The sequence below is a fragment of the Dermacentor andersoni genome, chromosome 5, assembly GCF_023375885.2.
Source record: "Dermacentor andersoni chromosome 5, qqDerAnde1_hic_scaffold, whole genome shotgun sequence".
NCBI classification, from domain to species: Eukaryota; Metazoa; Arthropoda; class Arachnida; order Ixodida; family Ixodidae; genus Dermacentor; species Dermacentor andersoni.
This window is the reverse complement of record NC_092818.1, coordinates 184866973-184887056: the sequence shown is the minus strand read 5'-3', so window position 1 is coordinate 184887056 and position 20084 is coordinate 184866973. Positions and strand designations below refer to the sequence as shown.

General features: G+C 47.6%; 1 protein-coding gene across 4 annotated transcripts in view; it reads left to right on the top strand.

Moving 5' to 3' along the window:
- LOC140218635 (uncharacterized) overlaps window positions 1-20084 on the top strand; it is a 505865-nt gene that overhangs the window by 310818 nt on the left and 174963 nt on the right. For 3 of the 4 annotated variants that reach the window (XR_011894853.1, XM_072288473.1, XM_072288472.1), the window contains 2 exons: window positions 15766-15845; window positions 17929-18041. Coding sequence is in view for 3 of the 4 variants with exons in the window: in XM_072288473.1 (XP_072144574.1) it covers window positions 15766-15845; window positions 17929-18041 (193 nt within the window). In the remaining variant the exon portion in view is untranslated. The remainder of the gene's footprint in view (window positions 1-15765; window positions 15846-17928; window positions 18042-20084) is intronic. The other variant, XM_072288474.1, reaches the window with a different exon arrangement.

The window sequence follows — 20084 nt, the reverse complement described above, 5'->3', positions numbered from 1 at the left end:
CGACGTAATGGGCGATTGGTAGTTAGTGTCGACGGGCTGGACAAGAAACGCAGCATGGACACAATTCATGGGTCTTTCTTCTGTTCCAGAACAATGTCTGTGGCAGCAAGGGAAGACTCGGACAATGAGGCCTTCGGGGAGCTAACCTCGTCTGTTAGTGGCGAACGAGTCAAGGCATCCGCATCCGAGTGTTTTCGGCCGGAATGGTACAGCACGCGAATGTCGTACTCCTGCAGTCGAAGTGCCCATCGAGCAAGACGACCGGATGGTTCTTTTAAGGACGACAGCCAGGACAGCGAATGGTGATCAGTTATCACGTCAAATGGGCAGCCATAAAATACGGACGGAATTTGGTTATCGCCCAAATTATAGCCAGGCATTCCTTTTCTGTTACATAATAGTTCGATTCAGGTTTAGTGAGTGCACGACTGGCGAAGGCAACGACGTACTCATCGAAGCCAGCCTTTCTCTGAGCGAGAAGGGCACCAAGGCCAACGCCACTGGCATCCGTGTGTATTTCAGTTGGAGCACTTGGCTCGAAATGGTGCAGGATTGGTAGTGACGTCAAGAGGCGATGCAGCTTCTGAAGGCGGCATCGCAATCCGGTGACCAGGTTGAAAGGTTGTGGCTACCACGAAGAAGCTGCGTTAAAGGTGCTTTTATGGCGGCGGAATTGCGGATAAAACGGCGAAAGTATGACGCTAACCCAATGAAGCTGCACAGTTCTTTCAACGTCGTTGGTCACGGAAACTGGGCAACAGCTTGTAGTTTCGCCTGATCAGGGAGTATACCTTCTTTCGACACGATATGGCCGAGGATGACCAGCTGCCAGGCAGCGAAGCGACACTTCTTCAAGTTAAGCTGGAGGCCAGCATCGGCGATGCACTTAAAGACGCGTTCAAGTCCAAGTAAGTGGGAAGGAAAGTCTGGTGAAAAGATAACGATGTCGTCAAGATAAAACAGGCATATCTGCCATTTGAGGCCGTGCAAGATGTTCTCCATTATTTTTTCAAATGTGGCAGACGCGTTACACAGACCGAATGGCATCACGGCGCATTCAAATAAACTGTCAGGTATGATGAAGGCCGTTTTTGGACGGCCTGACTCAGCCACTGGCACTTGCCAGTACCCCGGATCGTAAGTCTAAAGATGAGTAGAATTCGGCGCCTTGGGAGGCAGTCTAGCGCGTCGTCAATACGGAGTAGCGGATAAACGTCCTTGTGGGTGATCTTATTGAGTCGCCGCTAGTCCACGCAAAAGCGAATCGTGCCACCTTTCTCTTTTACCAGCACTACAGGAGAATCCCAGGGACTGTGCGAAGGTTGTATGACGCCGCGTTGGAGCATGTCTCCAACTTGCTCAACGATGACGCTACGCTCCGGGGCGGATACACGATACGGCCTGTAGCGTAAAGGCGCATGGTTGCTGGTGTCGATGTGATGGACAACAGTGGAAGTTGGAAGCGCATATGTTGCAGCTGCTTGCGGAGGTGAGGCAAAGGCGCTGGTAAGTCTGGATTGAATACCTGCAGACGGAGGCCTTGTATTCGCAACAACGGCAGCGTACCTAAGTGGCACAGGCGTAGGAAGCGGTTGATGAGCAAGTGGTACTGCGTTAGCGACTTGTTCTTGTATCACCTGACGGAGATCGGGAGACAAGCGTGACTCTGAGGCTGGACTGACTGGCAGAAGAGAGAGTTGGCGTGCCACTTCTTCTCGTACAAATTGCTTGATTTGGTCGAACATTGCTGAACTGCAAGGAGTAGAACTGACACCATCACTCAGAGCTGAAAGCGCGACGTCCGGAGCGAGAGCTCGGCGCGTAGAAAGCCGTTGTGTGCGCAGCTCCTCATAGCTCTGGCAAAACGTTATGAGGTCGTTGACCATCTGAGGATTCTTTGCCAAGAGCATTTGGAAGGCGTCATCTTCTATGCCTTTCAAGATGTTCTCGATCTTGTCATCTTCGGTCGCATCTGGGTTGATACGCCGGCAAATGTCAATTACATCTTCAATGTAGCTCGTAAAAGTTTCGCCCTTTTGTTGGGCACGACAGCGAAGCTGTTGTTCAGCCCGAAGTTTACGCACAGCAGGGTGACCGAAGACTTCTTGAAGTGGCGTTCGGAATGCTGTTCAGGTGGAAAAGTCAGCCTCATGGTTGCTGAACCAAAGATGGGCGACCCCGGAAAGTTGAATGGTACGTAACCAAGCTTGTCAGCTTCAGACCATTTGTTGTGGGCACTCACTCGGTTGTACGATGACAACCACTCCTGAACGTCATGATCGTCAGTGCCATTGGATATGGGAGGATACCATTGGCGTGGCGCACCAGGACAGATGACTGGAGGTGGTGCCATGGGTGGCTCGGTAGGACTAGTCCCCTTAGGCATGGGAGATGTGACAGGGATCGTCCGGCTTCGGAGTTCAAGGTTTGCAAAAGATCCAGCACCTTCCACCAAATGTAGCGAAGCACTTTGAGCAGTAAGCGTTCGCGCCTAGAACGATGGAGCAGCGAGAGGTAGTGTAGCCGATCGAGCACCGACAACAAGGTTTTTTCTCTCTCGTCGTCGTTGTCTCTCTCATAGCCACAGCCCCACTGCTCCTTATTTTACAGTACAACTATTACCTTCCACTTCCGTCTCTTGAGCACTGTTTAAAAATGGCCAAGCTATTTACATTGCTGCCTCTATTCTATATTGTAGGGGACGTGCTAGTTAAAGTTGTGTGCGCATGTCGTACATGTGCTATGCGGCGATATATTTTATTTCCGCACAGTGTCGATGGACGTCCGTTGTCGCCTTTAGAGACAACACGGATTTGCAGCAAACATTTTGTGGGACACTGCAAGAATGACTTTAGCTAACACGCATCGTATGTGCCGACGATTTTTCCGGCGGCACATACGATGTCGTTTCCAATTACCTGCTCAGCGTCACTTGCGGGGTTAAGCAGACGCTGCCCTTTCGCCGCATTGCAGCCATAAAAATAATCGTCAAGCGTACCAACCTTCTTAAAGGCAAATAAAAGCGTGTACGCCGTCCTTCGAATAACATGTCCACGCACATGCACGTAGGCACACACCGCGCGGTACGAAACGTGCCCAAACACCCGCAGTGCAAGAGGCAATCAAAGCGGTGCGAACGAGAGATGGGAGAGGCGTACCACTTGCTAGTTCAATTTTGCCCCGCATGCGGCGCTTACAACGCCGGCGCAGGAGCGTCACTCGCGGTGGCGTTTTTGTCTATTTCCCTGGATCTACCAAGTGCGCATCGGGTTAAGGTACACAAGAAAATGCGCAATATTACTTAATGCAGCAAGGATTTAGGGATCTTTCAATAATACCGGGTTGGTTGTCTATATATTTTAGTCAATCTTGCATTTGTGCACTTCACAGCACTATGGCCTTGACACTGTTCAGCTTCAAGGGAGTGGTAACCTTATTCCGTAGAACGTATGGAAGCCAGGGGTTTGATTAATACCAAGAACACAGCGTTGAGTGCCAGGGCTGTAAGATCAGTGAAAATAAATGACCAGGCTAATAAAAGCAGTGCAAACGACGTTTGTGTGTACGATAGAGAGGGGAAAACAAGCGTACCGTTATTTAGTCGGTTCGCGTCTTTGAATGGAGGAGTCTTCCATCAGTCTCTTTTTAATGCGTTAGCATCAGGAATTTCAGAGGAAAAAGTGTATGTTGATGACGCGTGGGAAACTGGTCACCTGAGAGAGGTAGAAACAGGATGAGACACTGTTTTCAGCCTCTCTTCTTTCAGATTAAAATGTTATAAATATATATATAAGAGAGAGAGACGTGGTCACCCGAACGCTGCACTTTAATAGGAAAGAAGAGAGGCTGAAGTCAGTAACTGAAAAGAGAGGAAGGTATTGATTAAATGCAGTGTTCGGACGGGCATATTTGTCTACGTCTGCAACCTCCTGTTTGCGTCACACGTATAGTGCAACTGACCATGGTCTGGTCTGGAGCACCATCAGTTGCACTTACCACCTCGAGGAGAAAGGATGTGTGTCCAGTGAGCTCCTGAACAACATTGCGCAATTTGGTGAGCGCGTATGAAATCATGAATCCGGGACCTCTAATAGGTGCAACGTAATGCTAACACATTTCTGTCGCATTTACCTCTAAATCACCACTGAATCTTTGTGTGAAGGTATGTGTGACTGTATGAGTGCAACCGGGTATCTTGACCAGTGAGAAATGCAGCATTGTGAGATGCATCAAGATTGGGTCTGGAATGCATATGGATCTGGGGAATGTATCACTAAGCTTGTTATTATGAAAAACTGGGCCATTGGCAGCACTAACAAAAGCTGCGGTTGTCAAAAATAGTGTTTTATAGCTTTCTACAGCCAATACAATACTATTTCTTGCTCTTTTCTTGTGTATTCTATAGCACTCATTTAATCCAATAGGGCTTAACAAGAAGCTTTATCTTAGAAGTTAAGATCAAAATACATAGTAATGAAGAAATTGTTTTTCTCGGCCCTTAGAGCACTGAATTCAAACAGGCGTTGTTGTATGAAGAAAAATATAAAAGCTAAGCCACCTTTTTACTTACACTGCAAATGTTTTTAGAAGATATTGTAGAAAACTCTAAAATTGAAAAAAAAAGCTAAAGTACGAAGATTTATAGTCTATAACTTAGTAATAAATATAACAATGCCGTAAACTGCGCCGATGACAACATCTAAGAGAAAAAAAGTCGATGTGTTAGACACCGCGCTCAAATACATCACTTTTTGAGAAGCAGGCATTTTAAAACTTTCGTAAGTACTATATCGACTTCACGTAACCTGTAAGCCCATATGAAGGATTTGTCCCCTGTATATGGTCTAACAGAAGAAAATTAAATTATGGGATTTTACGTGAAAGAACCACGATCTGTTGCATTGCATTACTGATATCTGATATTGGTGCTTAGTGAAGGATTGATAAACTTTATGCTTCAATAATTTTCATACTGAAGTAGTTCCAATAATTTTCTTTTCAAAATTCTGCTTTACCAGACTTCCTACAGCTCTTATAATATACCTTTCTGTTAAATGCAACACATTTCATTAAACCATATCCAGTTTATTGAAAATATTTCGGTGTTTTACGTGCAGTTGAAAACGGAAATATGAGTTAAATCTCCCTGTTAATACTATTTGGTCTCAACATACACGTTTTGTCATGAGCACCGGCTTTTGCTTTGGAGCTATGGCAAGCTGTCTACGGCTCTGAAGAATATTATCTAATACGGTGGAGACTAAGTATTTGCTGACTGATTCGAGGACACATAATCCATGATCACACACAGCAGTTATCTGTTCTGGAATTTTTACCCCGGATGTGAACTCTTTAACCTAGGTAATCATTGTGGTAGCCAGCGGATGTTCAAAGCCGGTACTATGTATCTCGTGCTTCGCGTCTCCTCTTTTTCATTGTTGGTGGTGTCTTGTTTTACACTGTTACCATGTTGTTGCTTTCAACCGGCCGCAATATCTACCGAAAGAGACACTACTAAAATGATACATACTTCAGTCACTTCATTCGCGAAAGTGTGAATTACAGCCGACGCAGGAGGTGGCATAACAAAGAACAAAATGCTTGTTTTTTTCTGACAGTTCTGAAAAAATCTACACTACTTAGTACTCCTGCATGTTTCAGTTTCAAGATCTCAATTATCTGGCCTAAATAGTCACTGCCTGAAATGATACAAATTACACACATTATCATAATATTGTCGAGGAATAGAGAAAACAATTTACAAACATTTGCAGTTACGCAATCGATCTAAAGCTAGCTCAAATAACGCGATGAGTGTTCTCTCGCAGGTCGCACTAAGCATCCACTTTCGCACGACATTGCAGTCGCAAACCCTCCTTGGCGACACTTGGCCTTTACAGCCGCATTTTCAGCAATTTAAGTGCGCGTGCGGGCGTCGGGTCGAGATCCGTGCAAAGAGCGTCCTTGAAGTGCAACGTGGCAGTGTAGATTTGTCCTGCATTGTTATAAGTGCTGACATCCCGGAGTTCTCGGTATGCTCTTGGACCTTCAAAGTGCCACTTCCCCCATGTTTTATATGCGACCCGTAGATCTGCACTGTCTTCCGGCTCTGAAGAACACAACGTATCGCACCACCCCCTGTTTATGGCTTGCAAGCAACGGCGATGCACACTCCCCGTAACGGCGCGCTGGAATTTGCCGCTCTAACCGCCCTATACTAAACACGTGCCTCCGTTTAAAAAACGCTTTACGAGCGAGAAATGAGCATGCGTCCGCTTTCCGAGTGCAGACGCCTATTGACGTTAGCTGCGCACATCTATTGTCCGCGCCTTTCTTTTTTCGACTTGGGAAGTTTGCTGATGGCGCTGTTCGCTGTTCGCTGTTCGCTCCAGTGGTGTGCATCGTCGTGCCGACTACGCGTGGATCTCCAAGGGCGTTGCCGCCGCTTCGTTGCACTTCTGCCGCTAGGTGATCGATTGCTGATGCCAGCCAAAAGGAGCGCATCCTTCTTCGAAGGTTTAAAGTCGACATTAAGGTGAAAGCGTTTACTGTCGCCGCTACTTACTGCTGCGCTCGCAACATTTTCGGCGTTGTTATGCGGACTGTTTTGTATTGATTTTATACGAGTGAAAAGTTGAAATCTTTCTTTCGCACAGACCAAGAAAAAAAAGGAATTCAGATTTTCTCGAAAGAAAAGAAAACGTTAACGTCATATAGCCTGGTTTTCATTTTATTTAGGTTTACATAACGGCGTGATCTCATTTTGTTTTGTATAATGTTTGGGGGGGGTGGGAACGTCGGACTAAAATTTATTACACTGAAGCCGTAACTATGTCATAGGTACACCACATGTTTTAGTTCTACAAGTGATGTGAAATACGTTCATCAGGCTTTTGCATGAAGAGACGCTGTCGGTTATTTAGCAGGGCCGCAAGAGTTTCTACATATTGCTTCCTGTCGAGAACTAGGTGCGCGCACTCATTCTGGTGGGATGCTATATCCTTTTGGGAGCCAGTAGCGACCGCTTCTTACTGTAAATTTGGGAACATAGAGAGATGCCGGTATAGACGGGGGCAATCTCTAAATAAAATTGAAATAAATATTTACATATTCTTTTACTTGTTTCTTAAGTGCTACACAATCATTAATATTAGAACGAGTCACGAAAAAAAAAAAGCTGTGTCTTCGTTGGGTTCAAGAATCTTTCTCGATATTTTGGCACTGACAGCAGGTGAAACAAAAATTGAGCTGTTTAGTGTGCCGAAGTCACGATATGATGGAGGCACGCCGTAGTGGGGGTCTCTGGATTGATTTGGGCCGCCTGCGGTTTTTTAACGCGCACCGAATGCACGGTACACGGGTAGGTGTTTCATTTCACCCCGATCGAAATGTGGCCGCAGTGACTGGGGTCTGATCGATCCCACGCCCTCGGGCTTATTAGCGCAACATCATAGCCACTACACCACCACGGCGGGCAAAAGAGTTAAGATAGGCACTGCTATGGTTGTTTCTATGATGAGTGCATGCTGTGAGTGCATAGGCTGCGTAGGTTCTACTCCACCATGCATTTTTAAGAAGTCAAGCTGCAGGTGTCAAGCTAAGAGTTGGCGTTTTCGTCTGTTAAAAGAGCATTTGAAGCCCTTGAATTATGTGATGGGGCCTTCAGGCCCTTCTTAATTCTGCTTCGTTTAGTCGCCTTTTTTTAAAGGACAAGTTTTCTGAGCTTGTGTTCACTGTAATGTACAACGCATTTCTGTCGTATGTGTATATATAACCTTTCATCTACAAAAGGATGAGAATAACTCGAATGTCGTACGCAGATGACAACATCAGGAAATATGCGCTGCGGAAAGTGGGAAGAAAAGATTTCATCATGTTCAGCGGCAGCTGCGGGTAAAATGGAGATCACGCTTTTTGTTTTCAATCATTCTTTCTTTTATTCGAGAAAGCTTTCGCAATCATGCCACGACAAAGATGACAAAAAGTGCGAGATATGCTCATTTTTCCACGGGTGCTTAGGCATTAGGGCGCATCAATAAAAAAGCCCTGCAGCAGGGCACTATATTTCGCAACACGTATGTGTTTGCGCACGAAATGCGGCATACAATGCACTGTGAAATGGAAGTGGTATTGTTATTTGATATTGCCTATTTCGTAGCACGCATCCTTGGTGCGCGGCCACGATGGTTGGTCCAGTGTCTGGCTGCTCGGCAATGTGCTTTGTCCCATTTGCTCCTGGTCGAAAACGGCAAAGGTAAACCGTGGCGTTCTCCTGCGAACTGTCATCGATTTTTCGAAGCCCTGGAATAGCTGATGTACTGAAATGGGCGGTTTTATTTCACATACTAAAATGCCGCTTAGAATCAAGAAGGTAACTTTAAAAGGATGGACTGGTGGGCTAGCAGGTATGTCGTTGTGCCGCCTGATTTAGTAGCGCATGCGTTGGCAGCCTCAAGGAAGCCGAACTGCGTCTCGAGCGACAGCGAGGCTACCCTGATAGACACGACCGAGAGCGACGACAGCTTCGACGAGGACTACGTGAGTGTTCCGAGTCAGAAAGCAAAGCGGCGGATGCTGAGGGCCTCTGCGGATACAGCTGCTATGAGGGCTCCGCAAAGTTCGCCGAAGTACACCATCCTTCTCTTACCTGTGCTACCCTCAGACAACATGAGATTCCTCAACAAGCAAGTCGCATCGGCTGAACTCGAGAGACTGTTGCCAGATGGCATTGAGGACGTCTGAGTCAATGCTCGGAAGAATGTTGTTGCGGTAGACGTCGTTCAAACGTTGGCGTTAGATTCTCTTCGAGCTGTCACTGTCCTCGGTGGCATGAACATTCGTACCATCATCCCGATGGGAAAAGAGGCTACTACAGTATGTGGCCATCTCAGGCGAGGATTTACCACTTTTGATAAAGCCTGCCAATCATGGAACCCAAGTACTGCAGGTGGCCCGTCTCGGAAATTCCAGATGCGTATAAATTGCCTTTAAAGGTGACTGCCTTCCGTCGCATGTGAAGGTAGGTCATTTCCGACATGCTTACCGGCCCTTTGTTCCCAAGCCGCTTCAGTGCAGAAACTGCCAGAAATTCCGTCACGTGAGCGCCGCCTGTGAAAAGTCTACTATATGTTCCCGCTGTGCAGCACAACACTCTGTAGACAACAACCAGGCTAAAACTTATAAGTGTCCAAACTGTCAAGGTCCCCACGATGCCTCATCAAAGGAATATCCTAGAGTTAAGCGAGAACTCTCCATCTTGAAGAAAATGGTGAGGGACCGGTCGACTCATCGTGAAGCAGTCGCTGACGTCAGGCAACGCCGTTCTCGTCGCAGACGTTCATCAAGAAATTTTGCTCTCCGCACACAGAGTACGCATGCCGCAAAACCTCTTGCTGTTGAATCCGCTCCAACCCCAGTGCAGAATGTGTCCAAATCGCGCATTGATAATGGAGCAGCTGAAAAGAACGCCATGGATGAAGCATGGCCACCACTGCCAAGGATAAGCCCTGCGGAAAAACCCCAACAAGGAGTGGCACCACATTGCTCCACCCCTCACCCAGACGAGCTGACAGAGCAAGACAGCTGAATTGTAACAATGCTCAAGTCTCTGATAAATGCGATTCGCACGCTTGTGGGCAACTCGAATACTCCAACAGCTCGAAGCGCAGTGCAAGTGTTAGATGCCCTGAGCCCAGTGCTTGGAAATATTGCGTAAGCGCAATGGTTCTTCCACTGCCTTCACTCCGTTATGAAGTGCGTAGTGCGACGATTTTTCAGTGGAATGCCAGATGACTTAAATCACGGATTTCATGTTTCCGCCAATACGTTTTTACGAACCGATTTCCTATAATGGTAATATGTGAACCGAACGTGTCAAAAGCGCTAAGACTCTCTGGATACGAAGCCCTTATGGCGTCGACGTGCGGGCAATACAGCAAAGTAATTGTTTACATCCGTACAGAACTAACTTATATTCCCCACTCGGTGCAGCCTCATGATGGAAACCAATACGTGTGTCACCACATTACAAAGAATAAAGTCGGCTTCACCCCTATCGGCGCCTACATCTCCCCATATAGTCGGTTCGATCGCGGCTGACTGCGAGACATCCTGACGGCGACTTCTGGACCCTGGATTATCGCGGGAGACTTTAATGCTCATCACTTGGTTTCGGAAAGCTCCAGAATAGATTCCAGGGGCTGGAAACTTGTGGAATTTGCTTCCGACCGCGAACTCAGCATTATGAACGATTGCAGTTCAACGTACTTGCGTGGTTCGACCTATAGCCGTTGCTTAGATTTGAATTTGGTGTCACGGCATCTTGGTCAAAATGTTCGATGATTCTCTGACATCGAGACTTATGGCAGTGACCATATTCCCACTTACTTAAGAAACACTGGATTTGGAAGCTTCTCCTTTTCTACTTCCCGTCAAGCACGGTGGCCAACACATAAGACAAAGATGGAAGAGGCATGCAAAGAAGGATTTACCTGCACCATTGAGAACCGTATTACAAGTGTACTGGAATCGTCTCAGTGCATCTTTACATTCGCTTAAAGAACATACAGATTTAGACATGGAACTTGAACGACTTCAAACAATTTGCAGAAGGGCCGAGAGGCAATACAGGCACACAAAGTTAATTTATGACCTCAGAGTCGCTCGACGTATACAGAAGAAAGTCCAACGTCGTATGGACAGGTTAGAGTAACAACGGTGGAAGACGTTCTGCGAATCACTTGACCTCCGCAAACCACTGCCTATAATATCGAGGACGGTGCGCGGCCTTGGCTCGTCTCCACAGCAACGACATCCATTCTCAGCCCTAGCCCTCCATCAAGACCACTCGCTGGTTGATATAACCGAATATTTCTGTGTGAGGATTCCGGGCAGCGTGGTCACCATCAATAGCGAAATTCTGGGTGAGGTTCCTGCGACACGCTCCCCAGAATTGAATGTGTCCTTCTCATTTGAAGAATTGGACGCTGCTCTTAGTCAAGTCTTAGTCAATGTGCGCCTATGACCCACAAGTCTTACCCGCAAGCCTATGACCTGGTATCCCATTTGTATTTGCCACCAAACAATTTCATACGCAAAATCTCACCGATTCCTAGGCGTTACTATCGACAGAAACCTTTCATGGAGCCCCCACATCTCATACTTGAAGAAGAGGCTTAGTTATATCGCCCATATACTAAAGTTTCTTGCCGGTAAAACGTGGGGCACATCCGTGGCATCTATGCTTCAACTATACTGGATGCTCTTGCTAGGATACTTCCGATATAACACACCAGTGCTGTCCTATGCTAACAAAACTAACATCCATGTCCTACATGGCATTCAAGGCCAAGCTCTTCGAACATATCTGGGGCTACCTCGAAGTGCTTCAACCGTAGCATGACCGTATAATGACCTACAACCGTATAATGACCTATATAGCTATCGACGCACTCCGGGCGCATGTTCGCCATATATCCAGAGTCCCTGACCACCATCTCGCTCGCTTGCCCGAGAAAAGACCCAATGCAACGTTCTCAAGATCAGTTGTGGTTGACCGGCACTCTGTGTCATTGAAGCACTCACTCGGAACAAGAACGCCATCCCCTCTGGTGTGCTTGAAAAAGCCTCCCGTGTTCTTTACTATTCCAGGAATAGTGAAGAAAGCTAGCCTGACCACTGCGGCTATCAAGAAGATCACATTGGCACTTTTGCATTGTTCATACGCTAACCGAATCCATGTTTACACGGACGGTTCCGTCTCGGAAAATTTGACGGGCGCCATCGCTGTACCATCTCAATCTGCCGTCATCAAGTTTAACACTTCACAGGTAACGACATCTACAGGTTCCGAACTGGCTGCTCTTCGCGCTGCTGTCGAATACATTCAAAAAGAACCGCCCAACAAATGGGCAATATTTTGTGATTAGAAAGCAGCCCTCCAGAGCTTGCGAGGTTTACAACGTGGCAATTATGAACAGCTGGTGTCTAAAATCAACGAAACTTACCATTGCGCTTCTGAACGAGGACATGACATCATCCTTCAGTGGCTGCTGGGACATTGTGACATCGTTGGTAATCACCTCGCTGATGACTCTGCCCGAGATGCCCAGGATGGCGCACTGACACTCATCATCATCATCATCATCATCATCATCATCATCATCATCATCATAAGCCTGGCTAAAACCACTGCAGGGCAAAGGCCTCTCCCATACTTCTCCAACTACCCCGGTCGTGTACTAATTGTGGCCATGTTGTCCCTGCAAACTTCTTAATCTCATGCGCCCACCTCACTTTCTGCCGTACCCTGCTACGCTTCCCTGCCCTTGGAATCCAGTTCGTAACCCTTAATGACCATCGGTTATCTTCCCTCCTCATTACATGTCCTGCCCATGCCCATTTCTTTTTCTTGATTTAAACTAGGACGTCATTACCTCGCGTTTGTTCCCTCACCCAATCTGCTCTTTTCTTATCCCTTAACGTTACACCTATCATTCTTCTTTCCATAGCTCGTTGCGTCGTCCTCAATTTCAGCAGAACCCTTTTCGTAAGCCTCCAGGTTTCTGCCCTATACGTGAGTACTGGTAAGACACAGCTGTTATACACTTTTCTCTTGACGGATAGTGGCAACCTGCTGTTGATGATTTGAGAATGCCTGCCAAACGCCCCCCAGCCCATTCTTATTCTTCTGGTTATTTCAGTCTCATGATCAGGATCCGTGGTCACTACCTGCCTTAAGTAGATGTATTCCCTTACCACTTCCAGTGCCTCGCTACCTATTGTAAAGTGCTGTTCTCTTCCGAGACTGTTAAAAATTACTTTAGTTTTCTGCAGATTAATTTTTAGACCCACCCTTCTGCTTTGCCTCTCCAGGTCCGTGAGCATGCATTGCAATTGGTCCCCTGAGTTACTAAGCAAGGCAATATCATCAGCGAATCGCAGCTTACTAAGGTATTCTCCGTTAACTTTTATCCCCAATTCTTCCCAATCCAGGTCTCTGAATACCTCCTGTAAACACGCTGTGAATAGCATTGGAGAGATCGTATCTCCCTGCCTGACACCTTTCTTTATTGGTATTTTGTTGCTTTCTTTATGGAGGGCTACGGTGCCTGTGAAGCCGCTATATATATCTTTCAGTATTTTTACATACGGCTCGTCTACACCGTGATTCCGTAATGCCTCCGTGACTGCTGAGGTTTCTACTGAATCAAACGCTTTGTAGTAATCAATGAAAGCTATATATAAGGGTTGGTTATATTGCACACATTTCTTTATCACCCGACTGATAGTGTGAATATGGTCTATTGTTGAGTAGCCTTTACGGAATTCAGCCTGGCCCTTTGGTTGACAAAAGTCTAAGGTGTTCCTGATTCTATTTGCGATTACCTTAGTAAATACTTTGCAGGCAACTGACAGTAAACTGATCGGTCTATAGTTTTTCAAGTCCTTGACGTCTTCTTTCTTATAGATTAGGATTATGTTAGCGTTCTTCCAAGATTCCGGTACGCTCCAAGTCATGAGGCATTGCGTATAGAGGGTGGCGAGTTTTTCTAGAACAATCTGCCCACCATTCTTCAACGAATCTGCTGTTACCTTATCCTCCCCAGCTGCCTTCCCCCTTTGCATAGCTCCCAAGGCTTTCCTTACTTCTTTCGACGTTGCTTGTGGGATTTTAAATTCCTCTAAACTATTCTCTCTTCCATTATCGTCGTGGGTGCCATTGGTACAGTACAAATCTCTATAGAACTCCTTAGCTACTTGAACTATCTCATCCATATTAGTAATGATATGGCCGGCTTTATCTCTTAACGCATACATCTGATTCTTTCCTATTCCTAGTTTCTTCTGCATTGTTTTTAGGCTTCCTCCGTTCCCGAGAGCAGGTTTAATTCTATCCATATTATACTTCCTTATGTCAGCTGTCTTACGCTTGTTGATTAACTTAAGACACCGACGCTATTTATGCCTTTATCGAGAGTAGACGCTGCAAGAGAGCTTCGCCGTCTCGCTCGTACCATCACATTAAGTTACTGGCATTCACCACAGAACTGTAAGTGTCGTTTATACAGCCTCGTCCCATCACAAAAACTTAAATTACCAGTAAAGCTTTCACGACGTGACGCAACCGTGCTGTGTCGGCTGTGGGTAGGAGTAGTAACGTGCCCTGTTGGAATTTATATACAGCGAAGCTTTCCGTAAAAGCTTAAGGAGTGTTGAAACACGTGTTTGTGTTTATTCACTGTGAGCGCAATGTGAAACCGAACCCTTTATTCATGTTAGCGAAGAATGCAATGTAATTTATAACGCAACCAGCGTTATATGGGTTGAAAGAAGCGTGCTAGCTGTCTCGCTTGTAGGCACAAATGCGGCCGTCCACGTGGTTGCCCGGAGGCGCAACGCATGCACAACATGAGGCCATCTCCGTGCTATATCTCCCGTCTCATCGCGACTCTCCGCGTCACGGCTTTCTCGCCCTCTCCAACAGCGGCCAGCAACCTGTGTTTCCAGGTTTGGCTATATATAGCCAATTTGGGCTAAAGAAAAAATTTTGGCGTCAACTTGGACGAGTTGCAGAAGAACTTCAGTTTGGTCTAGTTGGTGTTTACTGCATATCATATTGACCGCAAATAAAGGCAATATCATATCACATTGAATATCATATCATACGTAAGCTGCAGTTGCCGGGAAGTGTGAGAAGCAATCAGGTGTCTTTGAATGTCATCGTGTTCCACTTTTAAAGGTGAAGCTTCACCCGCCGTGATTGCTCAGTGGCTATGGTGCTGGGCTGCTGAGCACAAGGTCGCGGGGTGGAATCCCGGCCACGGCGGCCGCATTTCAATGGGGGTGGAAGCACCCGTGTACTTAGGTTTAGGTGAACATTAAAGAACCCCAGGTCGTCGAAATTTCCGGAGTCCTCCGCTACGCATGCTTCATAACCAGAAAGTGGTTTTGGCACGTTAAACCCCATAATTTAAAGGTGAAGCTTCAAGGGACTTCAAGGGCCACTGCTCGTAAGTTCGTCGTTGTCTTCTACCATAGCTGTCTCGTTGGCGCCCCTCGGCGTAACCGCGCGAGGACGAGGAAAAACATTTATTGAAAAAAAAAAAAAAAGACAAGCAGGCGTCTTTCTGCCTTTCGGAAGAGCTGCCCTCAGTCCAGGGATCCTGCGGCTCTTGCTGTCGTCTCCAGGTCAGCCCCACAAGTTGCTGTTGGTCACGAGGGTCCGAGCTAGTCGGCACGGCCTCTCACTGCTCGGATGTGGGCTGGGTATTTGGGGGCTGCCTTTACGTTTGGGCACATCCATGTGGTGTGATATAGGGCGGCGTAGTCGTTACAAAGGGCTACATTTGTACGAGTATAGTGTAGGGTGTATTGCGTGTAGTGCGCTTAAATGGGGATATTTGTTGGTTTGTAACTGATGCCATGTTTTGGCGTCTTCATGTGAGATGGTCTTGTGTGTAGGTGGGTATTGTCGTCTATTCAATCTGTGGTGTTGTAGTATGGAGTTGTAAAGGTACGAGCTCCGTGGATGCTGCCGTATCCCTCTCTTGTGGCGCCCCGGTGGCATGAGCTCGGACTCTAGCGTGCGCAAGCTGATTTCCACGGAGGGACTCGTGTCCTGAAGTCCATACCATTTCAGTGTGTGGGAATTGGGAGGCTTGTTTGAGGAGTCGGTGGGCGATTTATATTCTGCCTGCTGCGTAGCTACGGCAAGCTGCCTGGAAGTCAGTAACAATTGTGACGTGCTTGTTGGTTATGCTACAGGTGATGGCCAAGGCGATGGCTGTCTTCGCCACCTCGAGGGTGCTGGCAGTGCTGACCGCCATCGAGACCACCTCTTGAAGGTAATGGTCCACAGCGGTGGTCGTCATGGCTGCTTTTGGGAGGTACTGCGCCACATCTGTATATAGGGTTGTGGGGAGACGGCCATATCCGGTCTGGAGGCTCTTTGCGCGAGTTGGCGACGATGGAGATGATGTTCCGGGTGCATGCTTCTGGGTATGTGCTCCCGGATGTTGAAGGCCAGATAGATTGCTTGTTCGTGGCCTTTGCCGTGTGTGGCGTAGCCTAGGCGCGCTTGGACTGTTCTTCCTGTTAGTGTGGGGTATAGGCGTTCTCGTCGGCTTGTGGGGTGGTCGTCTATAATTTCTCCTATTATGTTATGGACTCCTAGGGCTCCGAGTTTGAGTGTGGCTGTTCCCGGTGGTAGGCCGAGCGCTGCTTGTATGATTTCCGCAGAAGTTTCTCTAATTGATCTTTCTCTTTGGAAGTGAGAGGTAGGTACGGGGCAGCGTAGGCAATGCGGTTGTTTATCAGGGCCTGGACGAAGTCGGTTATGTCGTCTTCGTTCAGTCCATATTGTTTGTTGCATAGTTGTCGCCAGTTGTGGCGGGTGAGCTCCGCAGCATAAAATTCCGCGGTTGCCATGAGTTTCTCTATACGTGCTTTTGATTTGTGATTATATTTTTGACGCTTCCATCTCCTAACAAGGCCTCGACGCGCTTCCCACAGGTGAAGAAGGTACGGGTCCACGGCCGTCATGTCTGTGGCGAGTGTGACCTGTTTTGAATGTCTTTCTACGTCTTGCTGGAGCTCTCGTACCGCCTGTTGGGGATCCGTAATACCCATTTAGGTGTCATCCGCTCGGTCTTTGCGAAAAGTTGTCCAATCTATGAGTGTTGTCTTTTTTATCAGGCAGCGTGCATGCGTAACGTTCAATGTGGTGGCACGTATGCAGTGTTCACTGCTCAGGGTTTCCTCCGTGTTGTGCCAGGTTCCTTGCTGTATTCCTTTAGTGAGGGTGACGTCAGGGCACGCATCTCTGGAGACGCTGTTTCCTAGACATGTGTGGCATGCGGGGTCTGTGAGGGTGGTGATACGGCCTGCTGTATCATGTACTACAGTGATGTGCCTTTTGATGTGGATGTCATGTAGCCCCATGCCTGGTGAGCCGTGTTGAAGTCGGCAACTCTCAGCAGGCTATTGTTTTAGGCTATGGCAATTGATTTGGTGATCAAGTAGTCGAGCTTGGCCTGCTTCTGCTTGGGTGGGCTGTAGATGTTCAGTATGAGAAGGCTCTCTCGGCCTCGTTGGAGCGGTAGGATCTCAATTAGGTTCTGATTGAGGTCACTGCCGCCTATTGTGTGTGGCATGGTCGTGAGCATTGTAGCTGTCAGTATGGTCATGCGGCTTTCAGGCGTACTGGTATGTGTGTTGTAGCCGGTTTGAGTTGGGTTTGTGCCTGTTTTCTGCAGTGCAATTACGCTTGGTGTCGTTTTGGCTTTACTTATGTACTGCCTCAATGTTCTTTGCTTGCGTCTGTAGCTGCGACAATTTCATTGCTAGATTAGGAGTGGGTTTTCGTTCCTGCAGTTGATTTTGTTATTTTTCCTAGCTTACGGATGGATCGGCAAAGTGCCCTCTTTTACTTCCTTTTGCCAGTGTTCTCACTTTCTTACGTCGCTGATCTTTTGCGAGCCGTGTTTCTTCGATTACACTTGCCAGTTTCTGGATGCTTTGTTGCATAGCTAGAAGCTGCTGCTGCACTGAATCGACTTCTCCTAGACTTGCGCGATTTCTGTAGGTTTTGCTAATTCCGCGAGAATCATGGGTTCATAAAGTTCTGAATATGATGGCATTGACGGTTGCCTTATTGGTGTGGTCTGCTTAGTGGCGGTACGACTGGCGTATAGTTCGGAAATGTACGTGCGTGTGAAGTTCGTTGTTTTCCTCGTGAAGACGTTTGTTTTCTCTCTGATGGGCTTTATTTAGTTCAGCTAGAATTTGCTGTTGAATATCAGTATTGTGTATGGGTAAAGAATTTTGTGATGTGGGTACTGTGTGTAGGTGTGGTGAGAGGGTGTTGTTTTGGTGAGCTGCGTGAGAGGAAAAGAGCCCTGCTGACCAGCTCTCCTTTTCTGATCCCAGCGCACCAGGTCCGTTGAGGTACCGGGTTGTTCCCTGCTGGTTCCGCGAGCAGGAGTGGGACCTGGAGCGAGAACGCTTCCGTTGCTGGTCCGTGCGTGGCCCAGACTTCAATCGTGAGTAGTCCCCATGGCTGGTCTTTTGTGATGCTGAGGGTGCCTTCTTCAGTCGACCAGGGCACTCAAAGACGTAGGATGAGACTCTTGGCATAGGGCTCACCAGCGGTGACAGGGGTAGTCCTGAGTGGGGTTCCGTTTACCACGCTAGTGGCATACGTTGACTTCTGGAGTTGGAAATACATCGGTCCGGTGGCCAACTTGGTGCCAGGCGCGCCAGACATGTGTGGTTGGTCGGTATGGTTTGCATCGTACTTCACCGCTGTAATATCGCAGGTACAAGGATACAACCTTTGCAGTGAATGTGATCACTGCCGCGGTGGTTTGTTCGAACATACGGGCGTGTAAGATTTCTCAGCCATGTGTGTAGTGCCCGTTGATAAGGACTTCTGTGGGAGTTCCGGCGGGAATGCCGTGAATGAGCCATTTGGCGGATCTGTCGAGTGCCGCCACGTATGCCGTAATTGCTAATTCTCGACCGCCCAGATGAATTGTAGTGATGTGACGAATGCTCATAGCTAGCTCTTAGTTTTGTGTGCTGACAATAGCGATGTTTAATACTGGGCCAATTCTTTCAGTAACAGTCTGTACGGGATCAGTGGTGGGGTGCTGACATGACATGTTGATGCCTTCAGCAATCTGTGGCGTGGTCCAGGTGGCAAAGTTGAGTCCCTCCCGGGGGCGGATGATTATCTTGAGGTCGTTTCGGGGCAGTAGTGGGGGTCGGGGTAGTCGGGGACCGATGGGTGTCGAGGTTGGAGGGGTGGCTTGGTGGGAGTCGATGTATTTTTTTCGACCGTACTTAACTGTGAGCTAGTCTCCATCGGCAGGGTCATCGGAAGGGGGATTTGTGCGTGCTCGAGATGCATCTCGGTAGCGTTGTTAGTGGTCATTGGTACGCCGGACTGGGTCAAGGTCTTTGACTAGGCCGTAGCCGTTGTTAGGTTTAGCTCGGAAGACGCCTCTTGCGAAGTCGAGAGCCTGGTAATTCGTGGAGCAAGCGACTCAGAGAATTGATTTGGGTGTTCACGTTTTCCGCTCGACGTAAGGAGTCGATTGAGGCTGGTTGCGGTGGCGTTGACGGCAATTACCCAACGTTTAGCGATGTAGAGGTGGGAGCCCATGTGCATTACACCATTTACTTTCAAAGTCACTACTTGCTGTTGGCATGCTCACACAGTTTACTACGAGCGACGAGGAGACAGCTCCTGCGGCTTACGCAGTGACCGTGCAGCGTGCCTAACGTCAGCCTGCCATTTTTTTCGAGAGCGCTTTCTAATATTTCTGCTCTTTGTTTAAGCATCTTACTTACCTATTCATGTTCGTAATGCTGGAGGAACAAACGAAATATCTTTGCGTAATTTGCTGAGGGGTTGTTCCAAACTGGTGTAAATTGAAAGCAAATCTGAAATGTTTCGTCATAAATAGCAACCAACTTGCGTTGTGTTAAAAAAAACATTAAACCAAAAAACTATGTTGATAATGGATACGTGAACGTCGCCTTTCCAACGGGATCTATCGGAGAATTCCACCGATGTTGAATTTCTTTTCCTTGATGGCGTGTCCTAACTAATTTCTCAATACTTGGACGCACTAAGCTGCATTATGCCGTTATGATTACATCGTTGTCAGCAACTGCGCTGTCGTGTTTCACGTTGAATGCCTAGCGACCTGCAAGGGCTCGATCGCGCAAGCGGATCGCTTTTCCGAAAGTTCAATTGCCTCGTGATTCGTCTGCGCTGCACTTTCGTCAGCGACCACCGTTGCGGTGGGGCAGGATCACAAAATGCGCACACGTCACGCTCCTGTGAATTATTAGAAAACTGAACTGCGTCATCCACTAGGAGTCGAACGGCGACAAGCTTAATTTTGTTCGCTTTGCTATTCCCTTTGGAGCGAATGACCGTGCGCTCGCAACCGATGATGCGCTTGGCGTCGGCTCGTAATGACCGCTCCTCTCGTCGTCTTGTCGTCACTCCCCCAACCTTGGTGGAGATCGGGAAACGCAGTTTAGGTATGAAGACGTGTTCCACCGCCACTTCC